This window comes from Thunnus albacares, chromosome 16 (assembly GCF_914725855.1).
Source record: "Thunnus albacares chromosome 16, fThuAlb1.1, whole genome shotgun sequence".
In the NCBI taxonomy this organism is placed as follows: domain Eukaryota; kingdom Metazoa; phylum Chordata; class Actinopteri; order Scombriformes; family Scombridae; genus Thunnus; species Thunnus albacares.
The window spans coordinates 30317683-30336375 of NC_058121.1; the positions used below are offsets into that span (position 1 = coordinate 30317683).

The following is an 18693-nucleotide window of genomic DNA, read 5'->3' on the forward strand; positions in this document are numbered from 1 at the left end:
GTTCCCAGTTAAACCAGCAGTCAGGTGTCTGTAATCATTCCTCCTGTTCATACTGGATATTAAAAGATCCTTCAAATGTGCTTTCAATGCATTTAAAGTCTGTGTGAAGCTTCTATTCAGCTTCATCAGTCTGAGTTAGTCATATCAAGTGGATATCTGACACATTTACAGTCTTTTTAGCATCAAATTCCCTCTTTGTGTTTCCTCGGACAGTGTTTCCCTGTTGAGCTGCAGGTGGAAGTATAGTAACAAAAAGAGGAACTTTGGCACTAAAAAGACTGTAACGTTGAAAGATATCTACTTGATTTGACTCATTTGGACGCTGAAGCTTCATATTAGCTTCAGACTGTGGATTTTGTCCTCCATCACTTCCATTGTAAGGTCATTATGAAGGGATCTTCTAATGGTCAGTATGAACAGGAGGAATGATTACAGCAAGAAACACACTGACTGTTGGTTTAATGACTGACTGTCTCATGTCTGATTCGTGATTCTTCTCAACAACATCAATAACAAATATGAAAAGTAAACTTGTTGAATCATCTGTTTTAAAATATTATCACATATCATATTTTATCATTTATATTTTATTTGACTTTATGTTATATGTGCTTTAATGTAGCATGATGTGATTTATAGAACAATGAAATGAAACCAGTGAGAATAACAATGACATCACACATAAATTAAAAATACTGAACAGGAACAATGAAGGTAAATACATAAAGATAAAATTAATAAATCTATTTATTTTAAGTCTTTCTACATCGTCTCTCTCTGAGCCCCTAAACAATGTACTATATAATCATATGTGTCTCTAACATACAACATAACAATGAAATGTTATAAATAATAAATAACTGATCAACAGTCCTGCAGTTATAAATGATTATGAATAATGAATAAAGGGTTAAATGAATAATGTTGAATTAAAGTAAATTATCTTGTGCGCACAAGATAAAAAAGTAGATATCTAACAAAACAGACTCATTATCTTTTTTTATTGTTTATATCATTTTTATAGTTTTAATCATTTTGATTGTTTTTTTTAAATAATTTTTGTCATTTGTATTATTTTCGTTGTTTTTATCTTTATTTTTAGATCGTTTTAATGTTATTTTTAATCGTTTTTATTGTTTTCTGTATGTCATCCTTGGATATAATAAGAACTTATTATAAGGTCTTATTATTCATCCATGAGTCACCCTAGCAACAACAGACGCCGCTGCTCGGCCCGTTCAGCCAATCACGTGGCACGCTGTCTCTGAGGTCACTTCCCGTCAGCGCGCAGGGTTTGGTTGCTCCGCCATCTTGGATGTGGCTAGCGGAGCGGCTAGCAGAGAGTCTCCGGAGAGACCGAGCCGAACCGAACCGGGACCATCTCAACGAGCCGAGACGCGCCGGACACCAGCACACAGACCCGGACCCGCTCTGCTCCGGAGTCACAGACAGCCGGTCCCGCCGGGCCGCCAGCGACATATCCGGCTAACTTAGCCCGCAAAGAGGAACTGTTGCTCGGCTGCACTCCGGGTCCATGTCCGGTACAAACTGCCGGAAAACAAGCCGAGCTGCGCCGCGCCGGGCCGGGTAACGCTCCGGTCCTGCTGCCCGGGCTGGAACCAGGGATGTCGGCTGATATCCTGCTCAGATAAGTCCGACCTGAAGTCACCGCAGCCCGCAGAAGTTCAGGCAGGTGTTCCGGGGCGGACCAGCGGCTTCATGCCCGGACCTGCCTCACTCTGACCCGGGTAACATGTCCGCCAGGACCCCGCTGCCCACCGTCAGCGAGCGGGACGCAGAGAGTGTGAGTTTACCTCAACATGTAACTTCCTAATGCTTTAATTAAGTTACACAAGACGAAACTAGCATGTTATTCTATCTGTTAAATCATCATTAGCACATTAACATTGAAGAATAAGATGGAGGATTACAGGTGTCCTGGTAGATATTACAGCGCTCCTACAGTGGGTTCTTGGTGCCCTGGGGGGCCACTGAAGGCCCCTGAGGGCCCCGGAGGTTCCACATGGTCTTTGGGAGGTTCTGGATGTTCTTGAGAAGTTTTGAAAGCCTGAAGAGGATCCAGTGGATCTCTTTGCGAAGGTTTGTCAGGTGTTCCTGACTGAGGAGATAAGATCTGGGTGACACTTGATTTATTTTATTCTTTCTGGAAATGTTCAGGGTCATCTGCAGGTATTTAACGTCTCATGTTTAGTACGTTTTACAGAGAGGTGCTGCAGTTTAAATAACTTTCTGTTAAGTTGATCATTTTTCTCTAATGTGTCAAAGGATATATTAGCATGTAAAGTTCATTTCCTGTAAAACCAAATTACACAAAACCTTCAAAGTAAAGTCCTGAGAATGAACAGTTACACAGCAGCTACTTCTAGGAAATTATTGAAACTATCTAATATATTATGATATAGTTTGACATCACTTGATCATTTTGCTTTCGACAGACCGAAGTTGTGACGTTAGCTTGACTTTGAGCTCATGTTTCTCCTCCAGATGTTCTTCAGTGTGTTTAGTCACAGTAGCTCTTGATGGCATATGAATATAAATAATAATATAAATATAAGACGATCCTGATTATTAGATGATCTCACCTTGTCCAACAGCTGTTTTTCACAAATAACGTTACTTTTGAATATAACTCACATCGTAGTTTAGGTACATAACATTACTCACACTCTCCTTCCAGCCTCCTGGCAGCGGTAAGAAGGATTTCCTGCAGCAGTTAACATTAATACGACTGTCTGTTGGTCTTTTTGAGCTGCTCATCATCTGTCTCGGTGTATTTGGCAGCTTGATATATTCAGTTTCTGCAGCAGAGACGTTGACGCTTTGGACTCGTTAGACGATGTTTCAGAAAGTGCTGCAGGTTAAACTGGACTAATGACACACTCACTATAAACAGACTGTAAGACACTCGCTAGCCTAGCAACATTAATGCTACACACAACCCATAATGCAACACTCCGTGTAGAAGTCGGTTTTACACTGATACTTTATCCGTTCAAAAACAATATATGATGTGGTGAACACGTAACCGTCTGGCCGTTAGCAGAGCGTGTATACATATTGACCTGCAGACCGACATGTGTAACTGGTTAACCAAGTAAACTGTTGACATCTCTACTTGATACACAAAACTACTGACAACTGTGAAGGAGTTAAGAGTAATTTATTAAGAAATGTATCATTAATCTACGTATGAACCCAAACAGCTTATAATGAATGGGTTCTTATATCTGAACACTTTTTCAGTTTTATCTTATAATTTGTACCAGTTGTCCTAAAAATCAACCATTAAATACCTGCAAATGTCTGAAACACCTTCCAGGAAGTTAGTATAAAATTAGGGGATCTAAAATAAAGTGTTATCAAGAAAAGCTCCTTATTTACCTTCTGCTGGCCCTTTACGTAGACCCTCAGTTAAACCTCAGTCTCCAACAGGAAGTCTTAGCTCCTGTCTCTTTAAGGCCCGCCTCCCGATGAGCCCACTCTGTTTGTGATTGGCCAGCTTTCAGGAAGCCTGCCGAGGGGCAGCCTATCAGAGTCGTGTTAAGTTACCGTTGATGCAAACCCAACATTTGCTGCTTTATTGCTTCATATTAAAAGCTCTTAAATGACCAAATAACGTGAGACTTTTATTGTGAACTATTTACAGGAAGTGAAATGTCTTCCTCACTGAATTAGCGGAGCTTCGTTAGCGGCGCTAAAAACCAGTTGACAGAACAACCGTGGAGATATTTGTAGCTGTTTGTTGAGCGGATCAGTTAGAAATAACACAGGCAGGAAGAGTACAAGCAGAAACAGCCACAGTGATGATGATGACCTGTCTGCAGGTGTGTTTACCTGTCTGCAGGTGTGTTTACCTGTCTGCAGGTGTGTTTACCTGTCTGCAGGTATGTTTACCTGTCTGCAGGTGTGTTAGCCTGTCTGCAGGTGTGTTAACCTGTCTGCAGGTGTGTTTGCCTGTCTGCAGGTGTGTTTACCTGTCTGCAGGTGTGTTTACCTGTCTGCAGGTGTGTTTACCTGTCTGCAGGTGTGTTAGCCTGTCTGCAGGTGTGTTTACCTGTCTGCAGGTGTGTTAGCCTGTCTGCAGGTGTGTTTACCTGTCTGCAGGTGTGTTTACCTGTCTGCAGGTATGTTTACCTGTCTGCAGGTGTGTTAGCCTGTCTGCAGGTGTGTTAACCTGTCTGCAGGTGTGTTTGCCTGTCTGCAGGTGTGTTTACCTGTCTGCAGGTGTGTTTACCTGTCTGCAGGTGTGTTTACCTGTCTGCAGGTGTGTTTACCTGTCTGCAGGTGTGTTAGCCTGTCTGCAGGTGTGTTTACCTGTCTGCAGGTGTGTTTACCTGCCTGCAGGTATGTTTACCTGTCTGCAGGTGTGTTTGCCTGTCTGCAGGTGTGTTTGCCTGTCTGCAGGTATGTTAACCTGTCTGCAGGTATGTTAACCTGTCTGCAGGTATGTTAACCTGTCTGCAGGTGTGTTTACCTGTCTGCAGGTATGTTAACCTGTCTGCAGGTATGTTAACCTGTCTGCAGGTATGTTAACCTGTCTGCAGGTGTGTTTACCTGTCTGCAGGTGTGTTTGCCTGTCTGCAGGTGTGTTAACCTGTCTGCAGGTGTGTTAGCCTGTCTGCAGGTGTGTTTACCTGTCTGCAGGTGTGTTAGCCTGTCTGCAGGTGTGTTTACCTGTCTGCAGGTGTGTCGGTGTTCATCACATGAAGCTTCCTGTCCTGTGCCGAACACATGCTGCTTTCCGATCAGCCGATCAATTGAAAATATAACTGTCTGTCTGTTTTTTACCCAGCATGCCTCAGTGGACGATGGCCGTGTTAACACATCGTCCCGCTCCGCCCGCGGTAAAAACTCCTCGTCGTCCGCCGCGGACGAGACGCCGCACGTCGGAAACTACCGGCTGCTGAAAACCATCGGGAAGGGAAACTTCGCTAAAGTGAAGCTAGCGCGACACATCCAGACAGGAAGAGAGGTGAGACAGGTCCCCGAGAGACAGACAGGCAGCTGTATAACCTCAGGAACAGAAATATTGATCATGTCTCCCTGACAGGTGGCGATCAAGATCATTGATAAGACTCAGCTGAACCCGACCAGCCTGCAGAAGGTGAGAAACTCAACAACCAATCACAGATTGATACAGTGTGACATCACTCAGCTGCTCATGTGATTGATTAGTTACTGATACCTGTCTGTCTGACACACACCTGTCTGTCTGACACACACCTGTCTGTCTGACACACACCTGACTGTCTGACACACACCTGTCTGTCTGACACACACCTGACTGTCTGACACACACCTGACTGTCTGACACATACCTGTCTGTCTGACACACACCTGTCTGACAAACACCTGTCTGTCTGACACACACCTGTCTGTCTGACACACACCTGTCTGACACACACCTGTCTGTCTGACACACACCTGTCTGACACACACCTGTCTGTCTGACAAACACCTGTCTGTCTGACACATACCTGTCTGACACACATCTGTCTGTCTGACACACACCTGTCTGTCTGACAAACACCTGTCTGTCTGACACATACCTGTCTGACAAACATCTGTCTGTCTAACACACACCTGTCTGTCTGACACACACCTGTCTGTCTGACAAACACCTGTCTGTCTGACACATACCTGTCTGTCTGACAAACACCTGTCTGTCTGACACATACCTGTCTGACAAACATCTGTCTGTCTGACACATACCTGTCTGTCTGACACACACCTGTCTGTCTGACACACACCTGTCTGACACACACCTGTCTGTCTAACACATACCTGTCTGTCTCTCAGCTCTTCAGAGAGGTCAGAATAATGAAGATCTTAAATCATCCAAATATTGGTGAGTAACAACACAAACCTGAGCCTGTCTGTCTCACCTGTCTGACCTGTCTCACCTGTCTCACCTGTCTCTCTCTCTGTTCGACCTGCCTCACCTGTCTCACCTGTCTGACCTGCCTCACCTGTCTCACCTGTCTCACCTGTCTCACCTGTCTCACCTGTCTGACCTGTCTCATCTGTCTCACCTGTCTCACCTGTCTCACCTGTCTGACCTGTCTCACCTGTTTCACCTGTCTGACCTGCCTCACCTGTCTGACCTGTCTCATCTGTCTCACCTGTCTCACCTCTCTCTGTCTCACCTGCCTCACCTGTCTCACCTGTCTCACCTGTCTCTCTCTCTGTCCGACCTGCCTCACCTGTCTCACCTGTCTCACCTGTTTCACCTGTCTCACCTGTCTGACCCGTCTGACCCGTCTGACCTGTCTCACCTGTCTCACCTGTCTCACCTGTCTCACCTGTCTCTCTCTCTGTCCGACCTGCCTCACCTGTCTCACCTGTCTGACCTGTCTCACCTGTTTCACCTGTCTCACCTGTCTCACCTGTCTCACCTGTCTCTCTCTCTGTCCGACCTGCCTCACCTGTCTCACCTGTCTGACCTGTCTCACCTGTTTCACCTGTCTCACCTGTCTCACCTGTCTGACCCGTCTGACCTGTCTCACCTGTCTCACCTGTCTGACCCGTCTGACCTGTCTCACCTGTCTGACCTGTCTCATCTGTCTCACCTGTCTCACCTGTCTGACCTGTCTCACCTGTCTCACCTGTCTGACCTGTCTCATCTGTCTCACCTGTCTCACCTCTCTCTGTCTCACCTGCCTCACCTGTCTCACCTGTCTCACCTGTCTCTCTCTCTGTCCGACCTGCCTCACCTGTCTCACCTGCCTCACCTGTCTCACCTGTCTCACCTGTCTCACCTGTCTGACCCGTCTGACCTGTCTCACCTGTCTGACCTGTCTCACCTGTCTCACCTGTCTCACCTGTCTGACCCGTCTGACCCGTCTGACCTGTCTCACCTGTCTGACCTGTCTGACCCGTCTGACCCGTCTCACCTGTCTGACCTGTCTGACCCGTCTGACCCGTCTCACCTGTCTGACCTGTCTGACCCGTCTGACCCGTCTCACCTGTCTGACCTGTCTCACCTGTCTCACCTGTCTGACCTGTCTGACCTGTCTCACCTGTCTCACCTGTCTCACCTGTTTCACCTGTCTCATCTGTCTGACCTGTCTGACCTGTCTGACCTGTCTCACCTGTCTCACCTGTCTCACCTGTCTGACCTGTCTCACCTGTCTCACCTGTCTCACCTGTTTCACCTGTCTCATCTGTCTGACCTGTCTGACCTGTCTGACCTGTCTCACCTGTCTCATCTGTCTCACCTGTCTCACCTGTCTCACCTGTCTGACCTGTCTCACCTGTCTCACCTGTCTCACCTGTTTCACCTGTCTCATCTGTCTGACCTGTCTGACCTGTCTGACCTGTCTGACCTGTCTCACCTGTCTGACCTGTCTCATCTGTCTCACCTGTCTGACCCGTCTGACCTGTCTGACCTGTCTGACCTGTCTCATCTGTCTGACCTGTCTCACCTGTCTGACCCGTCTGTCTCCAGTGAAGCTGTTTGAGGTGATCGAGACAGAGAAGACTCTGTATCTGGTGATGGAGTACGCCAGTGGAGGTGAGTCGCCCCTTTTCTTTACCTGTAAACTGAATCCAGGTGAAGTCGTGACCTCTGACCTCTGAGGTGTGTGAGCTGTCACATGACTCGTGTGTGTGTGTGTGTGCGTGCAGGTGAGGTGTTTGACTACCTCGTAGCTCATGGGAGGATGAAGGAGAAGGAGGCCAGAGCTAAATTTAGACAGGTAACGCACACACTGCTGCTACCATGGTAACACACATTTACACACTGCCGTTATCATGGCGACACACGCACAGCTGTTACCATGGTTACACCCTTGCATCCCATAATACAGTAGTGTCTGTAGTTCTCTGGTCTGTTCCTGTCTGTCTGCAGATCGTGTCAGCGGTTCAGTACTGTCACCAGAGACACATCGTCCACCGAGACCTGAAGGTAGCACCGATCCAACTCACATTTACCAGCTGACAGTAAACGCACCATCACAATACATTAACTACTGCTCTTCCTCCTCCTCATCCTCCTCCTCCTCCTCCTCCTTCTCCTCTTCCTCTCTCTCTCTCTCTCTCCTCTCCTCCTCCTCCTCCTCCTCCCTCTCCTCTTCCTCTCTCTCTCTCTCCTCTCCTCTCCTCCTCCTCCTCCTCCTCCTTCTCCTCTTCCTCTCTCTCTCTCTCTCTCCTCTCCTCATCCTCCTCCTCCTCCCTCTCCTCTTCCTCTCTCTCTCTCTCCTCTCCTCTCCTCCTCCTCCTCCTCCTCCTCCTCCTCCTCCTTCTCCTCTTCCTCTCTCTCTCTCTCTCCTCTCCTCCTCCTCCTCCTCCTCCTCTCTCCTCTTCCTCTCTCTCCTCTCTCCTCTCTCCTCTCTCTCCTCTTCCTCCTCCTCCTCCTCCTCCTCCCTCTCCTCTTCCTCTCTCTCTCTCTCTCTCTCCTCTTCCTCCTCTCTCTCCTCTCTCTCCTCTCTCCTCCTCCTCTCTCTCTCTCTCCTCCTCCTCTCTCTCCTCCTCCTCTCTCTCCTCCTCTCTCTCTCCTCTCTCTCTCTCTCTCTCTCCTCTATCTCCTCTCTCTCCTCTCCTCCTCTCCTCCTCCTCTCCCTCTCTCTCCTGCTCCTCCTCTCTCTCCTCTCTCTCCTCCTCCTCCTCTCTCTCCTCCTCCTCCTCCTCCTCTCTCTCCTCCTCCTCCTCTCTCTCCTCTCTCTCCTCCTCCTCCTCTCTCTCCTCTCTCTCTCTCTCTCTCTCTCCTCCTCCTCCTCCTCCTCCTCCTCCTCTCTCTCCTCCTCCTCCTCTCTCTCCTCTCTCTCTCTCTCTCTCTCTCCTCCTCCTCCTCCTCTCCTCCTCCTCTCTCCTGCTGCTCCTCCTGCAGGCAGAGAACCTCCTCCTGGATGCAGACATGAATATTAAAATCGCAGACTTCGGCTTCAGTAACGAGTTCACTGTCGGTGGGAAACTGGACACTTTCTGTGGTTCTCCTCCGTACGCAGCACCTGAGCTCTTCCAGGTACGAACTCGTGCACTCGTGCGCTCGTGCACTCGTGCGTCCATCAGCTGACAGTCAGCATGTATTTATGTGCGCTCGTGTTTCAGGGTAAGAAGTACGACGGTCCGGAGGTGGACGTGTGGAGTCTGGGAGTGATTCTCTACACGCTGGTCAGTGGCTCTCTGCCGTTTGACGGACAGAACCTGAAGGTAACAGATGACATCAGACCCTCCAGGATCTCAGAGCGCTCTGCTGATCATTGAGGCCACAAATGTTTCAGCTGAAAGTTGCTTTTCTCAGAAGTTGTGATACAGTTGTTTAATGTTTATGTCTCTCTTTGCAGTAAAATTGGAGGAACTGGGAAAGTAAAATAATGTGATTTATTTAAACTGGAACCAGTGAAGAGTCACATGTAACGACTTTTATTAAATAAACTTTCAGCAGCAAATAAAATCATCAATAATGTTATTAAAATAAATCTAGTTGGATGTTGATGTTTGAGGCATCAAACCTCATCTGGGAACGTTTGGGAACATTTGGGAACAGTTTTGCTCGTCTATGACATCGTGTTTGTTCGCAGGTGAGATTTGCCGCCACACCAAACGCCACGATTGGTCCAAACCACAAGCAGCTGCTGATTCAGACGTTTCATTCAGAGAAGTTTCTGTAATTTAGTGAAACTGAAGCTCGAACAGTTTTCTGGAGGAAGTTGTGTAGATTTAAAGGAACAGTCCTGCTCGTGGAGTCCCTCAGGGAGGCGTCCTGGAGCCTCTGATCTTTATATTTTACTCTCTTTGTGTCCAGCAGCGTGTCTGACGTCTCTGGTGTCTTTACTTCCTGTCTGCAGGAGCTGAGAGAGCGAGTGCTGCGTGGTAAATATCGAATTCCCTTCTACATGTCGACCGATTGTGAAAACCTGCTGAAACGTTTCCTGGTGCTGAACCCGGGAAAACGAGGAACTCTGGAGGTCAGAACAACCCGACACATCATCATCATCATCATCATCAGTACAACCAGCATGTTTCATATGATTATAAACCGTTAAGACTGTCTGATCCTTCATCTCACTGTCTCCTCTTCAGCAAATCATGAAGGATCGCTGGATCAACGCCGGCTATGACGAAGAGACCCTGAAGCCCTTCCTGGAGCCGGAGCAGGACATCAGAGACCAGAAGAGGATCGGTACTCAGACTCACATTCATACAAACACAGTCAGGTGTAAAGTAGACCTGCTGCCAGAACTCACAGCAGTCTGATCCAGAACCAGTTCATCAGGTCCAAGCTGAGGAACCTTAAAGCTCCACCGACAGCTGCTAGGAAGTGGTCCTGGTCTCAGTCTACATCCAGGTCCTCTAATAAGTCTGCTGAAGTTAATTCTCCGTTAATAAGATTTGAAGACTTATAGTTGCTTTACGTTACTTTAGGTATTGTTACTCGATACGATACCAGCCCTGTTAGCACAGTTTAGCTAACGTTGCTAACGATAGCCTAAGTGGGCTGGGCCCAGTGTTCCCAGTAAGCATTAGCTTCAACAACCCTGCGCTCCTTATCTGGAAGCTTCGGGGCTTCAAACCGGCGGGTGACGTCACTCCTCGCCACGTCTGTCCGTACATGGAGGTTCCTGAACTTTCCTCCTGTATCACATGGTCTTCCTCAGATGGACGTTGCTCAGTTGTCGTGGAGCTGTAGATGTTCAAACGTTCTCATTGGTTCAGTATGTCGGCGAGGACCATGTGCTCACTGCTGAAAGCTCCGGAACAGTGTAGCGTGTGGTATTTATATAACAGAACGTCGAAAATAAGAGATTTGATCAAGAAAATCCAAATTTGGAGCCGTCTCGTCTCTCAAATACGAGTTATTGATCAGATTTATTGTGAATAAACACGAGTTGATCCTGCTGAACTTCTGAGTAAGAGTCCGTTGAGTTTAATGTCCTCTGGTTGTGTTTCAGACGTGATGGTGGGGATGGGTTACTCCAGAGAGAAGATCAATGATTCGCTCACTAAGATGAAGTACGATGACATCACCGCCACCTACCTGCTGCTGGGACGCAAGTCAGCCGAGGTCAGAGGTCGCCGTGGTAACAGGAGAGTAGAGCTTCCTAATGTAGAGCAGCCGTGATAACGTGATGTTTCCCGCAGGTTGAGGCTCGTCCGCCCGGTAGCAGCCCGTCTCCGGCGCACCTCCTCGCCCAGCGCTCCTCCTCCTCCTCTAAACAGAGGAGGTGCAGCGACCAAGGTACAAGCCGGGACCAGGACCAGGATCTGACCCAGAATGCAGGTGGCTGTTTGTTAAACTCTTCCTCTCCGCTCCGACAGGTTCCTCGGCCGGCCCCCCCAGGAGGTCTCAGACGGCAGCGGAGGAGGTGAAGAAGGAGGTCGGAGGTCACAGTAGGAGGTCCAGTCCGGTGGAGGGGGGCAGTCCACTTCTTGCGAACGCCAACAACCCCAACATGGCCGACATCCCCGAGCGGAGGAAGAAGTCATCCACGCCCACCGTGAGTATCAGACGGTCTGACCCAGATCCTTCCAGACCTGTGTGTTTCAGGGCAGGTCCCAGTCTCTAACGGGTCCTGGACTAATGGGTCCTGGACTAATGGGTCCTGGTCTGTGTTTCAGGGTGGGTCCAGCATGACGAGGAGGAACACGTATGTTTGCAGCGAGAGGAACTCTGCAGTCCAGAACGGGAAGGAGTCCAGGTACCAGAGGAAACAGGTGAATCTGGATCTGAGGTCAGAACTGACTCAGTGAGTAACCCCTCCCCCTCTCTCTATGCCCCTCCCCCCACAGCGCGACAACCACGCCCACGCAGAGGTCGGTGGGCGGAGCCTCTACCCACAGCGTGAGCGGTGGAGCCACGCCCCCGGACCGGCTGCGGTTCCCTCGTGGGACGGCGAGTCGCAGCACGTTCCACGGCGGCCAGCTGAGAGAACGCCGCTCCGCCACCTACAATGGCTCACATGACCAATCACGGACCAGAGGGGCCAACTACCTGTTCTCCAAACTCACCTCCAGACTCAGCCGCAGGTACGCCTCACAGCCAGCACCGGTCCTGGTCCTGGGCCTGGGCCTGGTCCTGGTGTCCTGGGGTCCTGGTCCTGGGCCTGGGCCTGGGCCTGGGCCTGGGCCTGGGCCTGGTCCTGGGCCTGGTCCTGGGGTCCTGGGGTCCTGGTCCTGGGCCTGGTCCTGGTCCTGGTGTCCTGGGGTCCTGGTCCTGGGCCTGGTCCTGGTCCTGGTCCTGGGCCTGGTCCTGGTCCTGGTCCTGGGCCTGGTCCTGGTCCTGGTCCTGGTCCTGGTCCTGGCTGTGTGTCACAAACCAGAACACCTTCCTCCAGTTTTTGCTTCTGACTCTGTTTTTATTCCTTGTTTCCTCCTCGTATGATGTGGTTCAGGGCTTCACCGTGATGGTCGGTGTTACTGGTGTTACTGGTGTTACTGGTGTTTGGTACCCGGTTACATGACGTGCCGTTATAGACGGACCGTCTGCAGCAACAGCAGAGTATCAGAGTGAGACGTCTGTTCTCCGTCCTGCTGCTGTAAACAAACGTAACGCCGGCTGTTAGCCGGCTGTTAGCCGGCTGTTAGCTAGCTGTTAGCTAGCTGTTAGCCGGCAGCTGCTCTCGGTGTGTCTCTCCAGATGGCGGGCGAGTTGCTCCGGTTCTGGTTCTGAGCGGCGGTCGGCTGAACGCGGAGGACGAGCTGCTGGCGGCAGCCTGAAACCGCCGTCACTAACTCTTAAAGACCGGGAAGATCTAAGAGTCTGATGTTGCAGATCAAAGGAAGCATCACTGACCAATATCTTAGTTTGTAAAATGTCCAGTGTAACCAGTAACACCAGTAACACCAGTGTCCTAACCGTGTCATCCTTAGTGTTTTAATACCTGCACCCACCCGAGCTGATACGAGACCCGAACCCAAACCAGAACCCAGTAATAGACGGTAGTGATCAGATGTTCCTCCAGCTGTTACTGGAGGTGGATCAGCTCTGGTCATTAACGGTCTCTTCTTCTCCTCCTCTCAGTCGTCCGGTGTCCGATCAGAGGGAGGAGCCTGCGTCTCCTGCACCTCCTCAGCTGAAGGAGTCGAAGCCTCGCTCCCTGCGCTTCACCTGGAGCATGAAGACCACGTCGTCTCTGGAGCCGGCGGACATGATGAAGGAGATCAGGAAAGTTCTGGACGCCAACAACTGCGACTACGAGCAGCGCGAGCACTTCCTGCTGCTCTGCGTCCACGGCGACGGGCATGCCGACAGCCTCGTCCAATGGGAGATGGAGGTGTGCAAACTGCCCCGCCTCTCGCTCAACGGCGTCCGCTTCAAACGGATCTCAGGGACGTCCATCGCCTTTAAGAACATCGCATCCAAGATCGCTGACGAACTCAAACTGTAGAGAGAGAGAGACGGGTAGAGAGAGAGAGACGGGTAGAGAGAGAGAGAGAGAGAGAGAGAGAGAGAGAGAGAGAGAGAGAGAGACGGGTAGAGAGAGAGACAGGTAGAGAGAGAGAGAGAGAGAGAGACGGGTAGAGAGAGAGACAGGTAGAGAGAGAGAGACGGGTGGAGAGAGAGAGACGGGTGGAGAGAGAGAGAGAGAGAGAGAGACGGGTGGAGAGAGAGAGACGGGTGGAGAGAGAGAGAGAGAGAGAGAGACGGGTGGAGAGAGAGAGACGGGTGGAGAGAGAGACGGGTAGAGAGAGAGAGACGGGATGAGAGAGAGACGGGTAGAGAGAGAGAGAGAGAGAGAGACGGGTGGAGAGAGAGAGAGAGACGGGTGGAGAGAGAGAGACGGGTGGAGAGAGAGAGACGGGTGGAGAGAGAGAGACGGGATGAGAGAGAGACGGGTAGAGAGAGAGAGACGGGTGGAGAGAGAGAGACGGGTAGAGAGAGAGAGACGGGTGGAGAGAGAGAGACGGGTAGAGAGGGAGAGACAGGTGGAGAGAGAGAGACGGGATGAGAGAGAGACAGGTAGAGAGAGAGACGGGTAGAGAGAGAGAGACGGGTGGAGAGAGAGAGACGGGTAGAGAGAGAGAGACGGGTGGAGAGAGAGAGACGGGTAGAGAGGGAGAGACAGGTGGAGAGAGAGAGACGGGATGAGAGAGAGACAGGTAGAGAGAGAGACGGGTAGAGAGAGAGAGAGAGACAGGTGGAGAGAGAGAGAGAGACGGGTGGAGAGAGAGAGAGACGGATAGAGAGAGAGAGAGAGACGGGTGGAGAGAGAGAGAGAGACAGGTGGAGAGAGAGAGAGAGACGGGTAGAGAGAGAGAGAGACGGATAGAGAGAGAGACGGATAGAGAGAGAGACGGGTAGAGAGAGAGACGGGGAGAGAGAGAGAGAGAGAGACGGGATGAGAGAGAGACGGGTAGAGAGAGAGAGACGGGTGGAGAGAGAGAGACGGGTAGAGAGAGAGAGACGGGTGGAGAGAGAGAGACGGGTAGAGAGGGAGAGACAGGTGGAGAGAGAGAGACGGGATGAGAGAGAGACAGGTAGAGAGAGAGACGGGTAGAGAGAGAGAGAGAGACAGGTGGAGAGAGAGAGAGAGACGGGTGGAGAGAGAGAGAGACGGATAGAGAGAGAGAGAGAGACGGGTGGAGAGAGAGAGAGAGACAGGTGGAGAGAGAGAGAGAGACGGGTAGAGAGAGAGAGAGACGGATAGAGAGAGAGACGGATAGAGAGAGAGACGGGTAGAGAGAGAGACGGGGAGAGAGAGAGAGAGAGAGACGGGTAGAGAGAGAGACGGGGAGAGAGAGAGAGAGAGAGACGGGTAGAGAGAGAGAGAGAGACGGGTGGAGAGAGAGAGAGAGACAGGTGGAGAGAGAGAGAGAGACGGGTAGAGAGAGAGAGAGACGGATAGAGAGAGAGACGGATAGAGAGAGAGAGAGAGACGGGTGGAGAGAGAGAGAGAGACAGGTGGAGAGAGAGAGAGAGACGGGTAGAGAGAGAGACGGATAGAGAGAGAGATGGGTAGAGAGAGAGACGGGGAGAGAGAGAGAGAGAGAGACGGGTAGAGAGAGAGAGAGAGAGACGGGTAGAGAGAGGCAGAGAGACAGGTATAGAGAGAGAGACGGGTAGACAGCTGTCTCTCTCTCTCTCTCTGTCTGTCTTTACCTGTCATAGATGATGACTGATTATTGGTTATTGATTCTGCACACTGGTGATAAAAGTGATGATGTCACAGTCTGTGTGTACGGGGTTTCCCTCACCTGCCTCCAACACAGCAGGGGCAGCTCTGAATGAACATGGCTGACTGCTGCTGCAAAGCATCATGGGACTTTGAGTCACATGTTAACACATGTAAAGATGCAGGAAGTGTTCTGCTGTGATGTATATTTGTTTCTCTGCTGTTACTGTGGTGATTTGGCCCCGCCCACAAGAGGACTGACAGGGGCGGGGTCTGAATAACACGGGCGGGACCATATGCACAGTGGGCGGAACCAGATGGATAGTAGGCGGGGCTATGTGGACACAGGTTGGATCAGTATTGTCAGTGGATGTAAATAGTTTGTTCACCTTGTTTTCATGTTTGTTTTTTTCTCTTTTGTACCTGCGAGCGATCAGCTGACGGTCAGCTGGTCGACAGCTGATAGTCAGCTGATTGACAGTTGATGGTCAGCTGATCGACAGTTGATTGACAGCTGATAGTCAGCTGATCGACAGCTGATTGACAGTTGATTGACAGCTGATTGACAGTTGATTGACAGCTGATTGACAGCTGATCGACAGCTGATCGACAGCTGATGGTCAGCTGATTGACAGCTCACTGTTTTGTTAACTGAACTGCTCAGGTTCACCTGTGTCTCATTAAACACCTTGAACGCAGCACAGCTTCCTGTCTCCATGTGGTTAACTGAGTCTGCTCTCTGACGGCGTCGTCAAGGATCAATCACATTCATTAATGACTGATGACGAGTTTATGAATGTAAAATAGATTCATGGTTCAGATGTTTGGTGTAGAGACTAATCATGAGTCAGAATGTGAAGAGGATGTAGTGATGAAGAATCTCTTCAGTTCTGGCAGGACAGGAAGACGCTGCTGAGCATCATCTCTGGGCTGAACAGGATTCAGAGACCAGGTTTACTGTATGTGCTGCATCCGCTCACCGATCAGCTGTTCAGTCAGACGGTTTTACTGAGTAGCAGCAAAATATCAAATCGCTCCTGAAGAAAAGTTTCAGTTTGTTTGTCTAAAGTTGTGGAAAAGATCTCCACAGAGACCCGCCCGACGCCGACAGTAGAAGTCAGTGATGAAGCAACCGTCAGGTGTGCAGTCGTCACCTGGTTTAACTTAAACTCACCCAGTATGAACCAGTAGAGGTCAGCCGGACCAGTAAACTGTCCACAGAGCAAACACACAGCTACATTACAGAATCATTTAAAAGCTCAGGTCAAGGGTTCAGGCTGGGGGTTCAGGTCGAGGGTTCAGGTCGAGGGTTCAGGCTGGGGGTTCAGGTCGAGGGTTCAGGTCGAGGGTTCAGGCTGGGGGTTCAGGTCGAGGGTTCAGGTCGAGGGTTCAGGCTGGGGGTTCAGGTCGAGGGTTCAGGTCGAGGGTTCAGGCTGGGGGTTCAGGTCGAGGGTTCAGGTCGAGGGTTCAGGCTGGGGGTTCAGGCTGGGGGTTCAGGTCGGGGGCTCAGGTCGAGGGTTCAGGCTGGGGGTTCAGGTTGGGGGGGTTCAGGTCGGGGGTTCAGGTTGAGGGTTCAGGTCGAGAGTTCAGGTCGAGGGTTCAGGCTGGGGGTTCAGGTTGGGGGGGTTCAGGTCGGGGGTTCAGGTTGAGGGTTCAGGTCGAGAGTTCAGGTCGAGGGTTCAGGTGGGGGGGTTCAGGCTGGGGGTTCAGGTCGGGGGCTCAGGTCGGGGGTTCAGGTTGAGGGTTCAGGTCGGGGGTTCAGGTCGAGGGTTCAGGTCGAGGGTTCAGGTCGGGGGTTCAGGTTGAGGGTTCAGGTCGGGGGCTCAGGTCGAGGGTTCAGGTCGAGGGTTCAGGCTGGGGGTTCAGGTTGGGGGGGTTCAGGTCGAGGGTTCAGGTCGGGGGTTCAGGTCGAGGGTTCAGGTCGAGGGTTCAGGCTGGGGGTTCAGGTTGGGGGGGTTCAGGTCGGGGGCTCAGGTCGAGGGTTCAGGTCGAGGGTTCAGGTCGGGGGTTCAGGTTGAGGGTTCAGGTCGGGGGCTCAGGTCGAGGGTTCAGGTCGGGGGCTCAGGTCGAGGGTTCAGGTCGAGGGTTCAGGTCGGGGGTTCAGGTTGAGGGTTCAGGTTGGGGGGGTGGACTTGGAGCCAGCCACCAAGTTTTCTCTAGTGTTGATTAGATTTTTGAGTATACTGGTATATTTATTACCTTTTTTTATTGTCATTGTTTATCATTGTTTATTGTTGTTTATCGTTGTTTATCGTTGTTTATTGTTGTTTATCTTCTGCTCAGCTGCACAAACATTTACAGACATTTAGAGACTGAAGGCTCATGTGACGGTTATGTATCATCTGTAAATGGAAGGATACAATACGATCAATCAATAATCATTATCATACACTGTGACTGACATTGATGATGACTGAACATCGGTGAAGCAGTGAGGAAGAGGAGCTCATCACTTCCTGCTGTGCTGTCTGTCGACCAGCAGGCGTCACCAGTGAAACACCTGAAATCTGGAGACATTTCTACACAGCTGGTTTAAAAACCTTCAGGAGGAACCGCAGACTGATCAGAGACTCAATGTGATCCAACCTGCCGCAGCAGCATCACGCCTGAGCTGGTTATTAGATTGTCACTCGGGTCCATCTACTGGACAGATGGTAGAACTACATAAACTTTGATCACTTTGAATCACTGTTTGACTACAGCTGAAATGTCTCTTGATGCTGATTGGCTGTTTAGATCATATGTATTTGATGTTTGCAGGTATAAATATTCTTAAGAGGTTGAACTACAGTTATTTCAGAAAGATTAACTTGTGGCGATACTGATCCTCCAGACCACAGCTGAGAACCAGACACATAAAAAACTAAAAACTTTGAGAAACCACCTCACAAGGTTCTGCACATTAGGAAACGTCCCCTTAATAAACAAATGCTTCTTCAACAATAATAAATAAACAGAATATAAAGCCTGCAGGTGTTTGGCTATCATGAGGAACAACCTCTTGCACAGGCAGCACTCAGAGACCCGACGCAGGTCACTCGGTTGAAAGGTTTATTTTGTAATGTTCCTCAAATCAGAAACCAAAGACCAGAGGGCTTTTGGGGGGGGGGGGGGGGGGGGGGGCACTTCTGCAGTAGATGTCACTGGACTCCAGAAGGTTTGAGGTGGAAACACTTTGGTCCATGATGGATATGAAGTCAGTGATGTGGTGCTCATAGAAAATATCACATTTATAACAGGACCCAGATGTTGTGCAGCTGGATAGCCAGCCTGGAAACATAGTGAGTACTGCCGAAAGGAAATCCACAATATGCACAGTTCCTGCTGTGCTAATCGAGGTGTTCGACAGAATTCACAAACTGTCAGACGTCTTTACACCAAACACCCAGAGACACAAACAGCCGGCAGATGTGAAGATTACAGTCTGCAGGAGCTGGACGTTGACATGGAAATCAAACAAAGACACTGAGGAAACTGGAAACCTGGAAATCCTGAAACTAGAGAGAGAAGTGATTGTGATGCACACTGTAAGCGTGACTGTAACACCGTGTATTAATCATTGTTCTCCTCCAGGATCCAAGCTGACCAGTGATGACTGCAAAATAAAAAGGTCAGAGCA

The 18693-nt window shown here is 50.1% G+C and overlaps 1 protein-coding gene across 2 annotated transcripts; it reads left to right on the forward strand.

Annotated features, from left to right (window-relative positions):
* The first annotated feature begins 1257 nt into the window (after positions 1-1257).
* LOC122999984 (MAP/microtubule affinity-regulating kinase 3-like) lies at positions 1258-13709 on the forward strand. 2 transcript variants are annotated; one of them, XM_044377395.1, is made up of 18 exons: positions 1258-1804; positions 4814-4993; positions 5072-5125; positions 5821-5869; positions 7469-7534; positions 7648-7718; positions 7871-7927; positions 8849-8983; positions 9070-9171; positions 9810-9929; positions 10045-10144; positions 10914-11026; positions 11104-11200; positions 11281-11459; positions 11581-11660; positions 11752-11988; positions 12983-13365; positions 13648-13709. In XM_044377395.1, exons 1-17 carry the CDS (start codon positions 1754-1756, stop codon positions 13347-13349), a joined length of 2058 nt encoding a protein of 685 aa, XP_044233330.1. In that variant the 5' UTR covers positions 1258-1753; the 3' UTR covers positions 13350-13365; positions 13648-13709. The 2 variants fall into 2 exon arrangements, with proteins under 2 accessions (XP_044233330.1, XP_044233329.1); XM_044377394.1 differs by lacking the exon at positions 13648-13709 and having other exon boundaries at positions 12983-13421.
* Positions 13710-18693: the final 4984 nt, after the last annotated feature.

Excerpts from the sequence above, each read along its gene's own strand:
- LOC122999984 (XM_044377395.1), top strand. The coding sequence starts at position 1,754 with ATGTCCGCCAGGACCCCGCTGCCCACCGTCAGCGAGCGGGACGCAGAG. Across the intron at positions 4,994-5,071 it reads ACATCCAGACAGGAAGAGAG|GTGGCGATCAAGATCATTGA; the intron begins GTGAGACAGGTC and ends TCTCCCTGACAG. Across the intron at positions 11,460-11,580 it reads AGAAGTCATCCACGCCCACC|GGTGGGTCCAGCATGACGAG; the intron begins GTGAGTATCAGA and ends TCTGTGTTTCAG.